Below are 17,762 nucleotides of genomic sequence, written 5' to 3' on the forward strand. Positions count from 1 at the left end.
ATAGTTTCATCTTAAGTTTGTCTTGCGCGAACCTCGCTGTCCTATGACATCAGAATAGGTAAATTATGCAGCACAGTGCCAATTATCACGAACTGTCTCTGTACCCTATGAACCAGCGATCATGGCTACTCATATTCAGGGGTCTGCAATTCGAGATTCAGGACACGAATCGACTAGTGCTGGTTATTCGATCAGTATTTGGTCAAAAAGTTGACTACTCAAGATTGACGAATATATTAATATCTAATGGCATATACGGGATAGCACGTATTATAGGAGCCTCGGCGAAGAAAGACCGATACAAGTGGAGACTTCCTAACGATTATTTTGCGGTTCTTAGGTACCAGTGGCAGCACCAAGAAAAACAAAGTTACACCAAAATAACAGCTTATAGCGCGCGCAGCTGATGAGCGAAGGCCACAAGAAAGCTACCGCTTTGTGTGTGTGTGTGTATATATATATATATATATATATATATATATATATATATATATATATATATATATATACACAAAAGCCAATATAGGCTGCTCGACATTATCTCGCGCGTTTTTATAGCGACATACATAAGTACTGACTCGTCGCTCCACAACAACCATTTCCTGAGTGATCGCCAGATATATGCCGAATAACTTCCTATCATTCAATAAGAATGTCTCACTTTCATGCAGCCTACGAATTCGTGCTGTCTCGGTTAAGACAAAACAATTTATCATTCGAGGCGCACGTGCCAAGTTTGCCTCCAATTAAAACTGCCTGCGATGCCTATAGTGCAGCTCTTATCTCACTCAACATACACAGCTCTATATAAGTGCATCCGGTGCAATGGTTTCCGTTGTATCAGCAATTTCAATGTCATGGCCGATCATGTAAGCAAAAGTAGCTGTTTACGATTTACAATAACCAGAATTGATCAAACGTGAAGTTGTCACCGGCATTACATGCATGTATCGTAGGATATAAACAAGCCCTCTCTTATTCAAAGGATTCCCCGCACGAACTAATATTTACACAATTCCGACGCACACTTTGTTCCTGGAAAATTTACTCACGAAATCTACATGCGCGTTAGATTCGAGTAAACAATTGCATTTGTAATGAAAGATCTGCAATAAGGACAAGCTATCATTTATCAGCCTTTTTAGCAACAAATCGTCATTGCTCTCTGGCTTAATATGGGAAAATCTAGTAAGTGAACAATCATCGGTAGTGAGTTATAATTTCTTAATGTACGAAAATTGAGGGGCGCGTTGTGATCGAAGACACTGCATTTTTTTCCCCATTCCTGACCGTAAAAACTCAGGTGCGCGTAAGAATCGAGGGCGCTTTGTAATCTATAATGTAATGTAACGTATAATGTAATACAGTATATCTCACTTTCTTTACAAATGAAAACAAAACAAGACAAACTCGGTGGTATGCGATATCCTAAGGTCGTTCTTGTCAAACGTTCTAATTCCGTTCGATTCGTAAATTTCCCTAAAGACTAAAGGATCCACTCACGCTTCTCCTGGGTGATAACAAGGATCCCCCTCGCGGCTTGCGTTTGCGGGACCGAGGGCTGGCGTTCTTGGCCTGCTGCTCAGATGCCTGCGCGAAAAGAAACGCGGTTACCATATGGCGTGGCAGAGCAGGCGCACGGCAGGCAATTCCCAGCTGAGCACAGCGATTCCTATATGGTCACACGTGGTCACACTGTCTTTGTGTTTGATTATTATTATTATTATTATTATTATTATTATTATTATTATTATTATTATTATTATTATTATTATTATTATTATTATTATTATTATTATTATTATTATTATTATTATGTATGCGACCAGGGATCACCAAAGGGCGCCAAGAAAAATTATGTCTGCGTTTCCATCAAAGCTGTAACGCGACAGCTTTGGTACTATTCGCAGAGGGCGAGAAATGAGGAATCAATGATGGCTTGTTTGTCATCTTGGCCAGAGCGTCTACAAGGACATCGCTACCGGTGACGCTGAGGTATTAGAGAGCTATACCTAAGCGAGCCAGCGGGCCCAGGGGGCCAGCGCAGACGCCACTGCGCATGTTGTACCGCACATGCGCACTGGCGTCTACGCTGGCCCGCTGGGCCCGCTCGCTCGCTGAGCTATAACTCTCTATTATATACCCACCGTGGTGCTTTAGTGACCATGGCGTTACACTTCTAAGCATGAGGTCGCAGAATCAAATCCCGACCACAGCGGCCGCATTTCGATGTGAGCGAAATGAAAATGAGGAAAAACAAAAACGTCCGTGTACCATGCACTGCGTACACGATAAAGAACTCCAGGTGGCCAAAATCTATCCTGAATTCCCTACCAAGGAAAGACTTATAATCAGATCGTGGCTTTGGCATGTTAAACAACGTATTTTTTTTTATTTATTAGGCGCATCGTCTGCGCTTACTTTTGCGAGCGCTTGTACTGCTTTGAACAAAATCGAAACAATCTGTGCAAGGTATTTGGCGTAGAGGATCGACTTGAATTATGAAGTGTCTGGCGAATTTTAATGTAAATCAATAATTGACTGACTGATTCGGGAAAACAACCCTGGAGCTACGAGCAAGGCTGTAGTGGAAGGCTCTGGGTCAATTTTGAAAACTGGGGTTATTAAACTTGCGGCTGAGTGTGAGCTACAACTTTATGAAGCAAACCGACAATGAATCTCAAAAATTAAATCCCTCGACTGAATTCCCTTGTCGATCACATTCATCGCACAGTACGGGCCTCGACTTGACAGCCTTAATTCAACGGGCATTCAAACATCGTTTATTGACCTCGTTTAGACTCCGCAGTTCAGGTACAACGTCACACGTCAGTTTAAATGATGTCCCACATCCACCGACCGTGAGGAACGCTGCTTAGCACTCCCAGGGCTGCTATTGTACATATCCACACATACCCGAGAAAGTTGACAGGGGAACGGATGCTGCGGTAGCTAATCTGAAAGATGTGGGTCCGGCTTTATTGCTACATTTCAATTAAAAATTAGAATTTATTCCGCCCCCAGATCCCCTATTTTCACCAGCTCCATTGTTTCATGTGGTAACCAGTTGTAACTAACAACAACAAAAGCGAGCCGTTCAGTTCCCCTTGTTCTTCCAGTTAAACGAAGCCACTCGACCGCTTTTGCAAAAACGCACATTTTTGTTTTTAAGTTCACAGCTGCACAGAGTGTCAAAATCTTGGACAGTCTATCACAAGAACATTAAGGTTGCATATTTATATATGCAAGGTGACCCGATGTTAATGGGCACAAGGCAGTGAACTTGACAGTTACGGATTTCGACATTCTAGGAGGCAGTGTTGATATACTGGTGCCTTGGATGGAATATGAAGTTGTGGCTTTCCAGGTTAGTATGAAATTTACTAAGCAGTGTTCAACATGTCTTAATTTAAACGTTGTGGCCCCTGGTGAACAATGTTTTCAGATGTCTAAAGAGAAAATGCTGGTACGAGACTTTAAATACGTGACAAAGTCTCGCTGTTGCTTAAAGAAGTTCTTGTAGAATGTTGGAACGATGCTCACAAAAGGTCTGTATAAACACGTTCCAATTCAAGGTCGTGGCCCATTGCCGGCACAATGTTTGTAGGATGCCTTAAGAAAATGTTAGCCAATTATTATTAGGAATGTTACAAAGAACCTAAGACATGTTTCAATTGAAAGAAACTTACTAGGAAGTCTATAGAGAAGTGTGTACAGGAAGCAAGTAACAAGTTGACAGGAGTTTTATGAAAATATTTCAAATGAACGTCGGTGGCCATTTGTCGATACGACGTTATCAGGAAATTTTGAGAAGTCTCAAGGCTTTTAGTACGGTTCCAATTGACTGTTGGTAGGTTTTAGTAGCAATATATGATATACATTCAATTAAGCTTTACTATAGAAATTTCTGTAATGGATATTTCCGTAGGGGCAGGGAATCGGACCCGCGCCTCGTGCTCAACAGCTAGGACGTTATAGACACCGAGCCTTCGCGACGGGTACGCGGCCTTATTAAGGTACATAAAGCGCATCGACCACGTCGGTGATTTGTGCTTCTGAACATCACGAAATAAATTGTTGACCAGTAAAATCACGAACCTGTCTTCACTGAAGCATTACTAGATTTTGTTTTCGTTCATCGCTGAATCTTCACAATTAATGCGAAGAAAATCGACAGATCATTCTATAATATTGTTAGGCTTGACAAAACTTATCCCTTTCGCAGTCTCGACAAGCTTAACCACCATGCTTACTATATTCAAATGCACACTCATACACCTTGTTTTCATGACATTGTCTTGCGCCTAAAGAGGGACATGTAAATATTAGCGTGTACGTATAGGAGACGTTTCTTCGAATCAGATTTAGCTAGGGCGTACCTACAGGCTTTTCTCGACTGATCTGCAATTAGTTACTGACCTCGTTGCAAGCACCACAGCTGGAGATCCAGTATTGGTCGCTTTTTTTTTTCTGCAATATCACCAGGTCGCGGGCCATACAAACTATATTTAGCGAAAAGTCGCCAAGAGATGACACGATAATGACTTGCTCAAAATTTTGTACTTTATGCTTGCTTTTTTTAACTATACATAGCTTTAAATCACCTTCTGCAGTGGCACCGTTTGGAATGCGAAAATGGAAAACAATCGGCGATTTTCTAAAACTGCGCCTGACCTCAATGTTGTGCGGTGCCTAGAAAATGAGCTTCGATGCATCCAGATGGCTAGGTAATAAGCTAATAGTAATAAGCTAATAAGAACAGCGAAAGAAAGAAGAGGAACACGCAGAGAGAATGAAGAGGTGGCCTGGTGCTTGTGGAACCTATTCTAAAAGAACCGCTCCGTCGATCGAACACTAGCTCGAACCAGCGCCATCTTCAGATTTTTTTTATTGCATCGACGGGACACATACTACATATAGACATACAGCGTGACGGGTTGGGCTATATAGTTGGAGGCTGTCCGTAGTGATCGGGTAACAACGGAAATAAAGGACACGGGACGAAGTAGCAATGGGCTTGTCCTCGATCGTCGCGTTTTACTTTGTCCGTGGGCTTCCGTTTGCGTTGTAGCCGTGCAAGCACTATAGATGCGACGCCGCATAATATTCGAAAGCGTCAACAAAAAGCGATCGACCGATACTATACGGCACCGTAGTTTCGAGACTGCCATTGTCAACCCACCTCCGTGAATCGGTGGCGAGCGTAGCCTCCGCGCTCAACGCACGTTGTTAGAAAGATAGTGGCACGCTTGATTCCCAGCCGCGGATACCGCATTCACACGGAGGCGGAATGCAATAAATAAATAAATGAATAAATAAATAAATAAATAAATAAATAACATTCGTATATAATTCCCTGCAGTGCACGTTAAAGGATTCTCACCACTATAATCATCGGTCTAATATCCTGTACAGGGTGTTTCAGCGAACACTTTCAGAAATATTTAAAGGTTCACTATGGGAGATACCACCATTCTAGTTCATGAGGCGGTCTACTCGCAGCGGCGGGCACTACTTGCACAAAAAATTGAAAAGCAAAATCGACTAGTTAACAAAAATCCTCTAATTAAATTTCTAACTATTTACCTTGTGGCCCATATTGCAATTTACAAATTCCAGCCGTGGAGTTCGCAAGGCGGATCCACTAGGAACGAATTGTCAACATGACACCAGTTTCGAGATGTTAATCCCCGGATTTTGCGGAGAAATGCATTGGCATTCCAGTTAATTCGTTAACAAAACCTCTTTTGATGCATTGAAGCACGCACGTAACAGGAACGCCAATGCATTTCTCCGCTAAATTCGGGAATTATTATCTCGAAACTGGTGTCGTCCTGAGAATTCGTTCCCAGTGGATTGGTCTTGCGAATTCCATGGCTAGAATTTATAAATTGCAATATGGGCCAAAAGGGAATTAGTTAAAAACTTAATTAGTCAATTTTTGTTGATTAGTAGATTTCGCTTTTCAATTTTTTGTGCAAGTAGCGTCCCCCGCTTCAAGTATAGACCACCTCATCAACTAGAATTGTGATAGCTGCCACAGGCAACCATTCAAAAAATGTGAAAGTGTTCGCTGAAACACCCTGTATATACACTGCAGGATCAAGGCACTCTCCCAACGACCTCCATTACCCATGTATTTCGTCGCCTGACTATTCTCTTATGCCTACAAGTTATCTAATCTATTTACACCATCTAGTCAGGGGTCGTCTTCTAATCTAATATGTCCTTCCGATTCTTTTTCAACCACTCTGTTATCCAAATGGAGCGCCAATTATCTGCTCTGTGCCCTACACGACCCGGCAGATTCTATATCTTGCTTTTAATTTCAACTAGAATGTCGGGCTATACCCATGTTTGCTCTTTGTATAAATCAAACCAGTTTCTTGCTGTCCCCTAACGTTACGCCTATCATTTCTCGTTTCAGCACTCGTCGCGTGATCATTAGCGCATCTGTTGGCCTTCAAGGTTCTATAACCCGTGCGTAAGCACGCCTATAGAAAGCAATTATCGTACACTTTCTTTTCAGAGTCCCCAACGGTCCTCAAGTGGCCAGAAATAACGCAGAGCCGTCCCTCCGCTACGACGGGTCCATGAGTTGCTTGTGGCCGTTGAGCCTCGCCATTTAATCTTAAACTGCCACTGTCAGGTGTGCGCATAATGGTCAGCCGCCACTCACGTTGAAGCTTTCGCCATGTTTACTCTGCTTGCTCGAAGCCCCGTCCGATAACCGCACTGCCGGATCATCGACCGTAGGCTGCGAGGGCCTGGGCTCCGCCTGTGCTTTCCCTCGAGGTACTCGTTCCCCGGGCTCCTTGGATATGTCATCCATGGTTCAGGGTGTGCTTCGAAGACCAAGGTGGACGAACAGCCTTCCTCAGCTTCTTGTCTTCTTCTAGCACGCGATGCGCGGTCGGTCGCGCGCTTGCACACATCTTTGTTTTCCCTGTTTGCTATCAGAAACTAATTTGTTTGTTTGTTTGTTTGTTTGTTTGTTTGTTTGTTTGTTTGTTTGTTTGTTTGTTTGTTTGTTTGTTTGTTTGTTTGTTTGTTTGTTTGTTTTCCTCCAAGAGTGGCTCGCGCCCATTATGGTGAAATGGCCAGGAATAGGGTGAGTTAAGAAAATAATTAGAAGAATTAAAAAACGGATGACGGTGGGGGTCTAGCGTACTCGACAATTTACCTAGCAACGCAGTGAGCAAAGAAACTGTAATCTGTAACATGCGTTCAGTCATATAAGAACGTTTGCTGATCGGGATGTACCTGGAGGAACAATTAGGAATGCCGTGCTAGCGTTTCCCTACTTCAATGACTCTGCACCGCATCCTCTACGATTTCGTTGCCCTTTCTACTAATGTCCTAAAGTTCGCGTTTTAAAGACGGGGATCTTTAAATTTGCGTTCAGAATGTATGAGATCCCCTCTGTCAATCTCCCTCTTCGCTCGGCTCCGATTTCTTTCTTTTTTCTTTTTAAGGGGAACGCCTTAAGTGGCTCGTTACAATGGCTCATACCTAAAGGACGCGGCGTCCAATAGAGTCGTACAAAAGATATCATCAGCATCAATTTGGCTCAAACCCCTGTAAGCTAGCAAAATATGCACTGGCTTATACCCCCTTAAGGCAGAGGCTACAATCGCTCAGCAAAGTGAAGCGAACAGTGCATACGTTCAATGATGATGATGATGATGGTGAATGTAGTGCTTTGTGGCGCAAGGGCCAAATATGGTCAAAGAGCGCCAGGCCGGTGTTAATGAGCTCGCAGTGGAACTATGAATAACGAGAGGTAAATGTTACGTGGCTGTAAAAGGGCCTAACAAACAGTCGCGGTAAATTGCATAAAACCTATAGATAAAATTATGCCAATGGTTAATGTGCTGTACTATGGGCACAAACGATACATTGTGAAACAATGATGATATAGTAAAATTATGTCAGAGGTAAAAGTTGGCAAGAAGCACTACTGCGGTAACAGAGCCCCTGAAACGCAAGGACCTGGAGGCATGTGCTATACAAACTGCTATCACAGCGGCATCCTCTGAATATAGGATACGCTACGAAACTATTGGGCCACATCGCTCAAGAAACCTAGGACAGCTTTGGTGTTGAAAAGTGGTTCTTTACCAAGAAACATAGCAGAGTGTAGAGGGACACGATAGCGGTATGCTAGAGGAAAATGTTTCCTTTTCTCTCTTTCGGCTTCCCGACACTCCACGAGGACGTGGAAGACGGTGAGCCAGTCATCACATCTACCACAGGTTGGAAATTCGTTGCCAGTCAACAGGAAATTGTGAGTGCCATATGTGCGTCCTATTCTGAGATGACAGACTAGGACATCAGTTCGTCGTGTTTTGTAACGAAGGGCCAGAAACCTGACTTTGTTTTGATAAAATGGAGTTTATTATTTGTTTCAATGTCCCACAAGCGTTGCCAGTGGCTTCGCAGTTTCGTTCGCAAAAAGGCTTGCGATATGTGGCAGGAATAGCAGTGGTAGGATTAATAGCTTGCCATGTAACTGTTTTGGCCATTTGGTCTGCTAGCACGTTACCATCGATGCATCTATGACAAGGTACCCAGCATATTGTCACATGTCTACGAGATGAATAAATACTGCACAAGCATGAGTAAAGCTCAATAAAAACAGGATTTTTGCGTTTTCTTAAGGACATTAGTGATTTTACAACACTTAACGAGTCCGTGAATATTATTGCTTTCTCTAATTTTAATTTCTTTATGTGTTTAACCACAGACGGTACTGCATACGCTTCTGCAGCAAAGATACTTGTATGGAGGCTCAATGCACCTGATTGAGATAAAGAGGGAGTAACAGCTGCTTAAGGCACGCCAGCATGCGACTTTGGTGCATCGGTGTAGAATTCAGAACAAGAGTACTTCGATTGGAGTTCATGGAAATGCATTCGAATTTCGAGCTCAGGTACGTATTTTATAACTTTTACAAAAGATATGTCACATTCCGTCACCTGCCACTCCCAAGGCGGTAGCTGCTTGGCTGGAGGCATTAAGCAATGTTCGAAGAGTGGGATATCCATTTCCACGCTAAGCTCCCTCACACGCAACGAAAAAGGCTGTCTCACAGAGGGTCGATAATAGAAAAGTGGAGTGGACGTCGAATCGTTAACAGTTTTAGAACACGGATGTTCAAGATTGGAGTGCAGATTCACAAAATGTGTGAAACTGATGTATGATCTCTGCAGATGGAGTGATCACTCATCCGATTCTATATATAAGCTTTCAATTGGGTTTGTTCTGAAGGCGCCTGTGGCCAGGCGGATACCCAGATGGTGGACGGGATCCAGCATCTTTGGTGCGCTCAGGGCGGCATAGTTGTATACTATGGCGCCATAGTTTAACCGTGATCGAATGAGGCTCTTCATCAAATTTCATCAAAAGATTCATCAAATACTTCCTGTCGCTACCCCATGTTGTGTGAGATAGTATTTTCAGTAAGTTCATTGTTTTTAGACATTTTGCTTTGAGGTATATTATGTGTGGAATGAAAAAGAGCGTATAGTCGAGTATAAACCCTAGAAATTTGTGTTCTTTGTTGGCAGGTGTTTGTTGTCCACACAGTTCTACAAAAGGATCTACAGCCAGACCTCTCTTTCTTGCAGAAAGAACACAGGAACTCTTGTGAGGGTTGATTTGAAATTCGTTTTGTCTGCCCACTTGGACACCTTGTTTAGGGCCTGCTGTAGCTGTCTCTCGCACACTGCGAGATTACAAGACTTGAAACCTATGTGTATGTCGTCCACGTCGGCGGAATAAAAGATAACTGGTGTTAATGAGGTACGGAGTGTGTTCATCTTAACGATAAAGAGTGTGCAGCTGAGTACGCCTCCCTGAGGTACACTAGTTTCCTGCATAAGTGGACGCGACAGTGCATTACCCATTTTCACTCCGAATGTACGGTAGCGTAGGTAGCTTTCTATAATGTTTAACATATTGCCGCGGATTCCCAACGCGGACAGGCCACGCAGGATTCCGAAATTTGTATCGTACACGTTTTCCATATGGAGAAACACGGATAAGAAGGATTGTTTATGTACGAAGCCGTCGCGAATGTTTGCTTCGATGTGCACGAAATGGTCGGTTGTAGAACTTCCTTCTCTAAAACCGCAATGATATGGATCAAGAATTTTGTTTGACTCAAGGAAGTGTAAAATGCGACGGTTTATCATTTTTTTTTCAAAAAGCTTGAATTGCAACTTGTTAGGGCGATTATTTTATTTATTATAATTTATTAATACCTCAAGGATCCAAAATAGGACATTAAATGAGGGGTGGACGCATAAAAGGCGGGGTTGATGATGTTGAAATTAGAAAGATGAGTCGGAACACTCAATGGCAGATCTAAAGCGCGCTGTATCGCGGATGAGTGCAATTTGTCTGGGAAGGCCATTCCAGTCTCGGGCAGTTCGGACGAAGAATGACTGCAGGAACATAGTGGTGCGGGCTTGTGGTGGTGCGGGCTCAATTGGGCGGTAACTTGTTACTAATGTGGAGTCTTTGCCTCGTTTTGGAATCGGAACGACAAGGAATTCTTTCCATGCAGTAAGAAGGTACCCGACAGTCCATATTGAAACGTGCAAGTAGCGTCATCTGAGTATCACTGTGAAGATGGTTAATCATGTCGTACATGATCCTGTCAGGTCCAGGTGCAGAGCTCTGGCATGCAGTCAAGGACGCTCTCAAGTCGGTAATGTTAAAAAGCAAGTTATAGGATTCGTTCTGTATGCATTTGCGGTCGATGATTTTGCGTTCTGCTGCTTGTTCGTGCTTTAGGAAAGCCTCGGAATAATGATTAGAACTGGAAGCGTGCTCAAAGTGTTCACCGAGAGCGTCAGCTTGGTCTTCCAAGTTGGTCGCTTCGTCGTTCGCTAGAGGCAACGGATGAATTTCTTGTCGCTTTAGCCTTCTTAGCCCGTCCCATAATTTAGCCTCATGTGAATACGAATTTATACCTGAGAAAAACATCTGCCAGTTTGCCCTCTTTGCCTGTTGTCGCGTTCTTCTTCCCTTGGATTTAACATGTTTAAATTCTATTAGGACATTCTGCAGGACTGTAGGACATTCACGCAGTTTTCCCCATGCTTTACTTTGTCTTCTGCGTGCCTGTCTGCAATCGTCATTCCACCAGGGGACCCATCTTTTCAACGGAGTGCCACTTGTTTGAGGAATGAACTTTTCAGCCGCGTCAATGATAAAAGCGGTAAAGTATGAAACAGCGTGATCTATACGAAAATTATCTACAAGATCCTCTGATAAGTAGGTGAATTCCTTAAAACATTCCCAGTCAGCTGAAGCCAGTTTCCAGCGAAGGACGTGCAGAGGGAAGTCATGATAGCTTACTAAGTTCAGCGTTGCTGGGAAGTGATCACTTCCTAATAGATTTTTAATTACACCCCATTCTAAATCAGGCAAGATAGCAGCTCAGCCGATCGACTGGTCTATTGACGAGCACGAATTATAATGTGGATTATAATACGTTGGTTCTTATTGAAGAGGCACGCACCGGAGGTTAACAGGAGATTTTCAATGAATCGAACTCTCGCGTCGCATCGTGAGTTTCCCCACATCGTGTTATGAGCGCTAAAATCTCCCAATAGTATGTAAGGCTCGGGGAGCTGATCAATGAGGTTAGAAAGGACAGTTTTTTCGAGACTATGGTTCGGGGTATATAAATGGAACATGCAGTGACCAATTTATTAAAAAGAATGGCCCGAACTGACACTGCCTCAAGGGCCGTCTGAAGGGCGATGTGTCGGCAAACTACAGACTTGTCGGCTACTATAGTTACACCGCCGGAGACGTTAGCCTCGTCTCGGTCTTTTCGCGAGATGCTGTTATTACGAAGAAAATTGGTGTTCGTAAGTTTCAGATGTGCCTCTTGAACACACTGCAACTTTGGATTGTGTTTGTGTAGTACTTCTATAATGCCGAGGTTATAAAGAACTTCTCTGACATTCCATTGTAGTATTTGTGTTTCCGTTATGATAAATATATTTTGATGATGTTTGAGGTTTAATGCCGCAAGGGCCAGGTATGGCCAAAGAGCGCCATGCTAGTGGTAATAAATATGTAGTGGTCTGATGGGTTCTGTGAATTTAATGTGACGTGGCAGTAAATAGGCTTAAAAGAGTTGGTGTAAATTTCATAAAATGTACACGTAATAAAATTATGGCAATGATTAATGACGTGTACTATGATCACTAAAATGCATTAAGAAAGATTGATGCATTATATAAAATATGCGAGATGATAAATTGCTTAGAGCACTGCTGCCTCGCCAGAGCCCTTAAAACACAAGGGCCTAGAGGCATGTGCTATTCAGAATAATTATCACAGCGGCATCTTCTGAAGAGAGGAGGCGCTACGAACTAATGGGGCTAATAACATGTGGCACAACTTCTTTCAAGAAACCTAGGACAGTGTCGGTATCAAAGAGCGGTTCTGCACCGAGTAACATAACAGGATGAAGGGGGATGTGCTGCCGGTATGCTAAGGGAAATGTTTTTTTTCTTTCAGATTCGGCTTCCCGGCTCTCCAAAAGGACGTGGAGGACGGTCAGCCTCTCCCCGCATCTACCACAGGTTGGAGGCTTGTTTCCGGTGAGTAAAAAGTTATGTGTGCCAAATGTGTGTCCTATTCTTAGACGACAGAATAGGACATCTGTCCGGCGTGATTTTGTTACAGGAGGCCAGAAACCTAATTGTGGCTTTATTACATGCAGCTTATTATTTCTTTCCAGGTCCCACAAGCGTTGCCAGTAGTTTTGCAGTTTCCTTCTTAAGAAAGACTTCAGGTCTGTGACAGGGACCGAAGCAGTAGAATTAACTGCATGCAATGAAATTGATGTTGCTATCTGGTCCACTAGAACGTTACCCTCGATGCCCCTATGTCCAGGCACCCAGCATATAATCACATGTTGATTAGATATATATGCTTTACACAGGACGGAATAGAGTTCATTAATTACCGGATTTTTGTGGTTACAAAATGGCATCAAGAACTTCACAACACTAAGGGAGTCCGTATAAATAACTGATTTCTGGAGTTTTGATTTCTTTATATGCTTTACAGCCGACAACAATGCGTAGGCCTCAGCCGTAAAGATACTAGTTTCCGGATGCAGTACATCGGATTCCGAGAAGGATGGACCGACGGCTGCATAGGACACCCGGTCGTGTGACTTCGATGCGTCTGTGTAGAACTCCGTGCAGGAGTGTTTGTACTGGAGTTCCCGGAAATGCATTTGGATTTCAATCTCTGGAGCGCGTTTTGTAACTTGCATAAAAGTTAAATCGCATTATATCATCTGCCACTCACAAGGAGGTAACAGCTTAGCTGGAGGCATTAGGCGATGTTTGAGGATTGGGACGTCAATTTCAGCGCTAAGCTTCCTCACACGCAGCGAGGAAGGTTGTCTTACGGAGGGACGATTACGAAAGAGTATAGCATATGTCATATCGTTAACAGTATTAAAACACGGATGTTGAGGATTAGAGTGGACTTTCAGAAAATGTGTTAGGCTGATGTATGTTCTCTGCAGATGAAGTGACCACTCATTTGATTCTACATATAAATTTTCAATGGGACTTGTTCTGAAAGCGCCAAGGGCCAGTCGGATTCCTAGATGGTGGACTGGGTCTAGCATCTTTAGCGCCCTCGGGGCGGCAGAGTGATAAATCACGGCACCATAGTCCAATCGTTATCGGATGAGGCTCTTGTAGAGATTCATTAAACACTTTCTGTCACTACCCCGTGAAGTCTGGGATAGAAGTTTCATTATGTTCATTGTTTTTAGACATTTTTCTTTAAGATGTTTAATGTGCGGGACGAAAGTGAGTCTATATATAGTCAAGTATAACACCTAGAAATTTGTGTTTTTTGTTTACAGGTATCTGTTGTCCACACAGTTCTAAGCAAAGATCTGGGATCAGGCCTCTCTTTCTTGTAAAAAGAACACAATAACTTTTGTTAGGATTGATCTTAAATCCATTTTTGTCTGCCCACTTTGACACTTTGCTCAGGCCATGCTGTACCTGTCTCTCGCACACTGCGAGGTTACAGGATTTGAAAGCTATTTGAATGACGTCCACGTAGACAGAATAAAAGATGGCCGGTGGTAATGAAGCACGAAGCGTGTTCATCTTCACGATAAAGAGCGTGCCGCTGAGCACGCCTCCTTGGGGTACACCCGTTTCTTGCGTAAAAGGACGTGAAAGTACATTGCCGACTTTTACCCGGAAGGTACGATTGGACAGATAGCTTTCTATTAGGTTTAGCATATTATCATGGATGCCCATTTCTGACAAGTCTCTTAAGATTCCATAACGCCACGTTCTCTCATACGCCTTTTCCGTATCGAGAAATATCGATAAGAATAACTGTTTATGTATAAATGCGTCCTGGATATTTCCTTCAACACGCACGAGATGATCGGTTGTGGAGCGCCCTTCTCGGAAGTCGCACTGATAGGGATCAAGCATTTTGCTCATTTAAAGGAAATGGATGAGTCGCCGATTAATCATTTTTTCAAATACCTTACAAAGGCAACTTGTGAGGGCGATCGGGCGGTAACTTGCCACTGAGGAATGATCTTTGCCTTGTTTCAAAACAGGAACCACAATGGCTTCTTTCCATGCAGTTGGAAGCTATCCTGCAGTTCAAATGGTGTTGAAAATTGTGAGTAGTGTAACTTGGGTGTCATTGTGTAGGTTTTTGATCATTTCATACATGATTCTGTCAGATCCCGGTGCAGAGCTCTTGCATGAGCTCAAGGCAGCTCTCTACTCGGCAATACTAAAAGGATAGTCGTACGGTTCATTCTGTGGACATTTCCTTTGAGTGGCTTGCATTCTTCTATTTGTTTATATTGCTACGGAACAGCCGCCACAGCGTGGCTGCACTGAGGAGGAGGAAGACGACGTGGGCCCGCTTGATATAGAGTTGCCATTTTGGCCTTCCGTTAGCGTCCCTGTAAATAAAGTGTATATAGCATTGGGCTTCAGCTACACGTAACATTAATTTGGTGGAGGTGGACGTTCCCCGTACCCGTCATGGAGCTTCGCAACGGTCGCAACGGCGACAGTGCAACTTCGGCTCCTGCTGGCGGCACTTCGTCTACACAACCGTCTCCACCTGCAGCCCCGACCTACGTCGCCGTTTCCCCCCTCGGGATCCTGGTGTTTTCAACGGAGTCGGCAGTCCTGATGTTGACGACTGGCTCCGCTTATACGAACGTGTCAGCACCAGTCACAGGTGGGATCCGACTATTATGCTTGCGAACGTTCTTTTTACCCTGACGGAGCTCCACTTGCATGGTTCCAGGCTCAAGAAGAGGAGATCTCGAGCTGGGATCTCTTCAAAGAGAAGCTCCGCGACCTTTTTGGCAATCCTTTCGGTCGCCAAGTCAATGCCAAGAAAGCCCTTTCCACACGTGTACAGACGTCGACCGAGTCCTACGTGGCGTACATTCTCGACGTCTTGGCCCTTTGAGCCAAGGCTTACCCGACCATGTCTGAGGACGATAAGGTTAATCACGCCCTTAACGGCAGTGCTGACGGCGCATTCAATTTACTGGTGTTTACGAACGTCACCAGCATCGATAATTTCCTCAAGGAGTGCCGCCGTCTCGAGCATGCTAAAAGCCACCGGGTATCCCAGCACATCACGCGACTTCCCAGCACAGCTGCTACGTCATCCTGTCAGGACCTCTTCCACCAGCCGTCGCGATGTGACAACTTGACCCGCATCATTCGTCGTGAGGTTGAAGCGGCACAACTGGCGGCCCCTTCATTCCCATCACCTGATCATTCTCCGGTGACGATCTCCTTGATCCAGGCCGTCGTCCGTCAAGAGTTGTCCAACATCGGCCTGCACTCCGTTTGTTCCGTATGCTCGGAACCTCTCTCTCCACGCACGGCCCCACCGCGCCCTTCTTACTCTTATGGACAGCGCAACCCCTCCGAATGGCGAACCGTGGACGACAAGCCGATCTGTTTTGACTGCCGAGGCATTGGACATGTCGCTCGCCACTGCCGCAGCCGCTGGACTTCTCTGACACGCTATTCTCCTAATTAACACCTTCGCCCCTCTAGCGCATCCTTTTCCTTCGCCTCTTCTATGCCCGCTCCATCATCTGACCCTGCGACACCTTTGACACGACCCCGCTACACCCGCTCGCCTTCTCCCTCCCGTCGTCAATCTCGTTCGCCCCCGTCTCGCCGTGCTCCTTCTCCGATCTACTCGCCGCACCCCCGACCGGAAAACTAAACAGTGCAGCTTCTGGAGGCGAAGCTGCAATGACGACACTAGCACGAAATCCTCGCTTCACATTACCCACGAACAAGAATCTTTTGGACGTTCTCGTCGACAATGTTCCTGTGTGCGCGTTGGTTGACACCGGGGCGCACGGGTCCATTATGAGTGCTGCTCTTCGCCGTCGGCTCAAGAAAGTTCTGACGCCCGCCTCGAACCGAGTTGTACAAGTAGCCGAGGGAGGGACTGTCGCTATTGTTGGCATGTGCTCTGCCCGACTCACCATTGCTGACAGACACACCGTCGTTCTCTTCACCGACATCGAGCATTGCCCTCACGAACTCATTCTCGGTCTGGATTTCCTTGCCATTCATTCTGCCCTCATTGACTGTTCGGGTGGCTCCCTTCGCATTGACGTGCCTCTTCTTGCCAGCCCTGTGGACCCGCCTCCAAGCCATTTGAGCTGCATGGATTTTATTCGCCTACCGCCTCACTCTGTGACGCACATCGACTTGTGCTCACCAGCTGTACCTAACGATAATTACGTGGACGCACCAATTCCGGCAGTTATACTTACACATGGTGTCACCGTGCCGCACACTGTGCTGACAATTGCTGGCAACCGCACCTGCCTTCCCCTTGTCAATTTCGCACTAACCACGCAAGTTTTGCCTCGGGGAATTTCATTGGCTATAATTAGCGCTTTGCAGGATGATGAGATCGAGCCATTCACAGTGGAAGATCGTCACAGCTCAGCCCATACCGTGACGTCATCGCACAGTACTGACGTCGACATTGAGAAGATGGTTTCCTCTGACCTTACACCTGCTCAAGCTGAAGCTCTTTGTCGCGTTCTTGAAGGCTATCGCGACATTTTTTACTTTGACAATCGACCCTTAGGTCAAACGTCCGTCGTGACCCATCGCATAAACACTGGCGATGCGAACCCTATTCACCGACGTCCATATCGTGTTACTGCGTCAGAACGAGCTGTTATCCAACAGGAAGTCAAAAAGGTGCTTGCAAAGGACATTATCGAGCCCTCCTGTATTCCCTGGGCTTCTCCCGTCGTACTTGTCAAAAAAAAAGGATGCAACGTGGCGTTTTTGTGTAGATTATCGCCACCTGAACAAAATCACAAAAAAGGACGTGTACCCTTTGCCACGTATTGATGACGCTCTAGACTGCCTGTACGCTGCCACCTATTTTTCTTCTATCGACTTACGGTCCGGCTACTGGACCGTCGACGACATGGACAGAGAGAAGACTGCATTTGTTACCCCTGACGGCCTTTATCAGTTCAAGGTGATGCCTTTCGGTCTCTGTAACGCGCCCGCCACCTTCGAACGAATGATGGACTCTTTGCTTCAGGGGTTCAGGTTGTCCACCTGTTTGTGCTATCGGGACGACGTCATCGTTTATTCGCCCACATTTGACACGCATCTAGACCGTCTTTCAGCGATTCTTGACGTGTTCCGCCGCGC

The 17,762-nt window shown here is 44.9% G+C and overlaps 1 protein-coding gene across 1 annotated transcript in view; it reads right to left on the bottom strand.

Annotated features, from left to right (window-relative positions):
- LOC142586263 (uncharacterized) overlaps nt 1-6,832 on the bottom strand; it is a 28,494-nt gene extending 21,662 nt beyond the window's left edge. Inside the window, exons 1-2 of the mRNA XM_075697511.1 lie at nt 6,680-6,832; nt 1,504-1,590 (exon numbers count right to left, since the gene is read on the bottom strand). Of these exons, the coding sequence (XP_075553626.1) occupies nt 1,504-1,590; nt 6,680-6,832 (240 nt within the window). The remainder of the gene's footprint in view (nt 1-1,503; nt 1,591-6,679) is intronic.
- Nucleotides 6,833-17,762: the final 10,930 nt, after the last annotated feature.

This window comes from Dermacentor variabilis, chromosome 6 (genome assembly GCF_050947875.1).
Source record: "Dermacentor variabilis isolate Ectoservices chromosome 6, ASM5094787v1, whole genome shotgun sequence".
NCBI lineage: Eukaryota > Metazoa > Arthropoda > Arachnida > Ixodida > Ixodidae > Dermacentor > Dermacentor variabilis.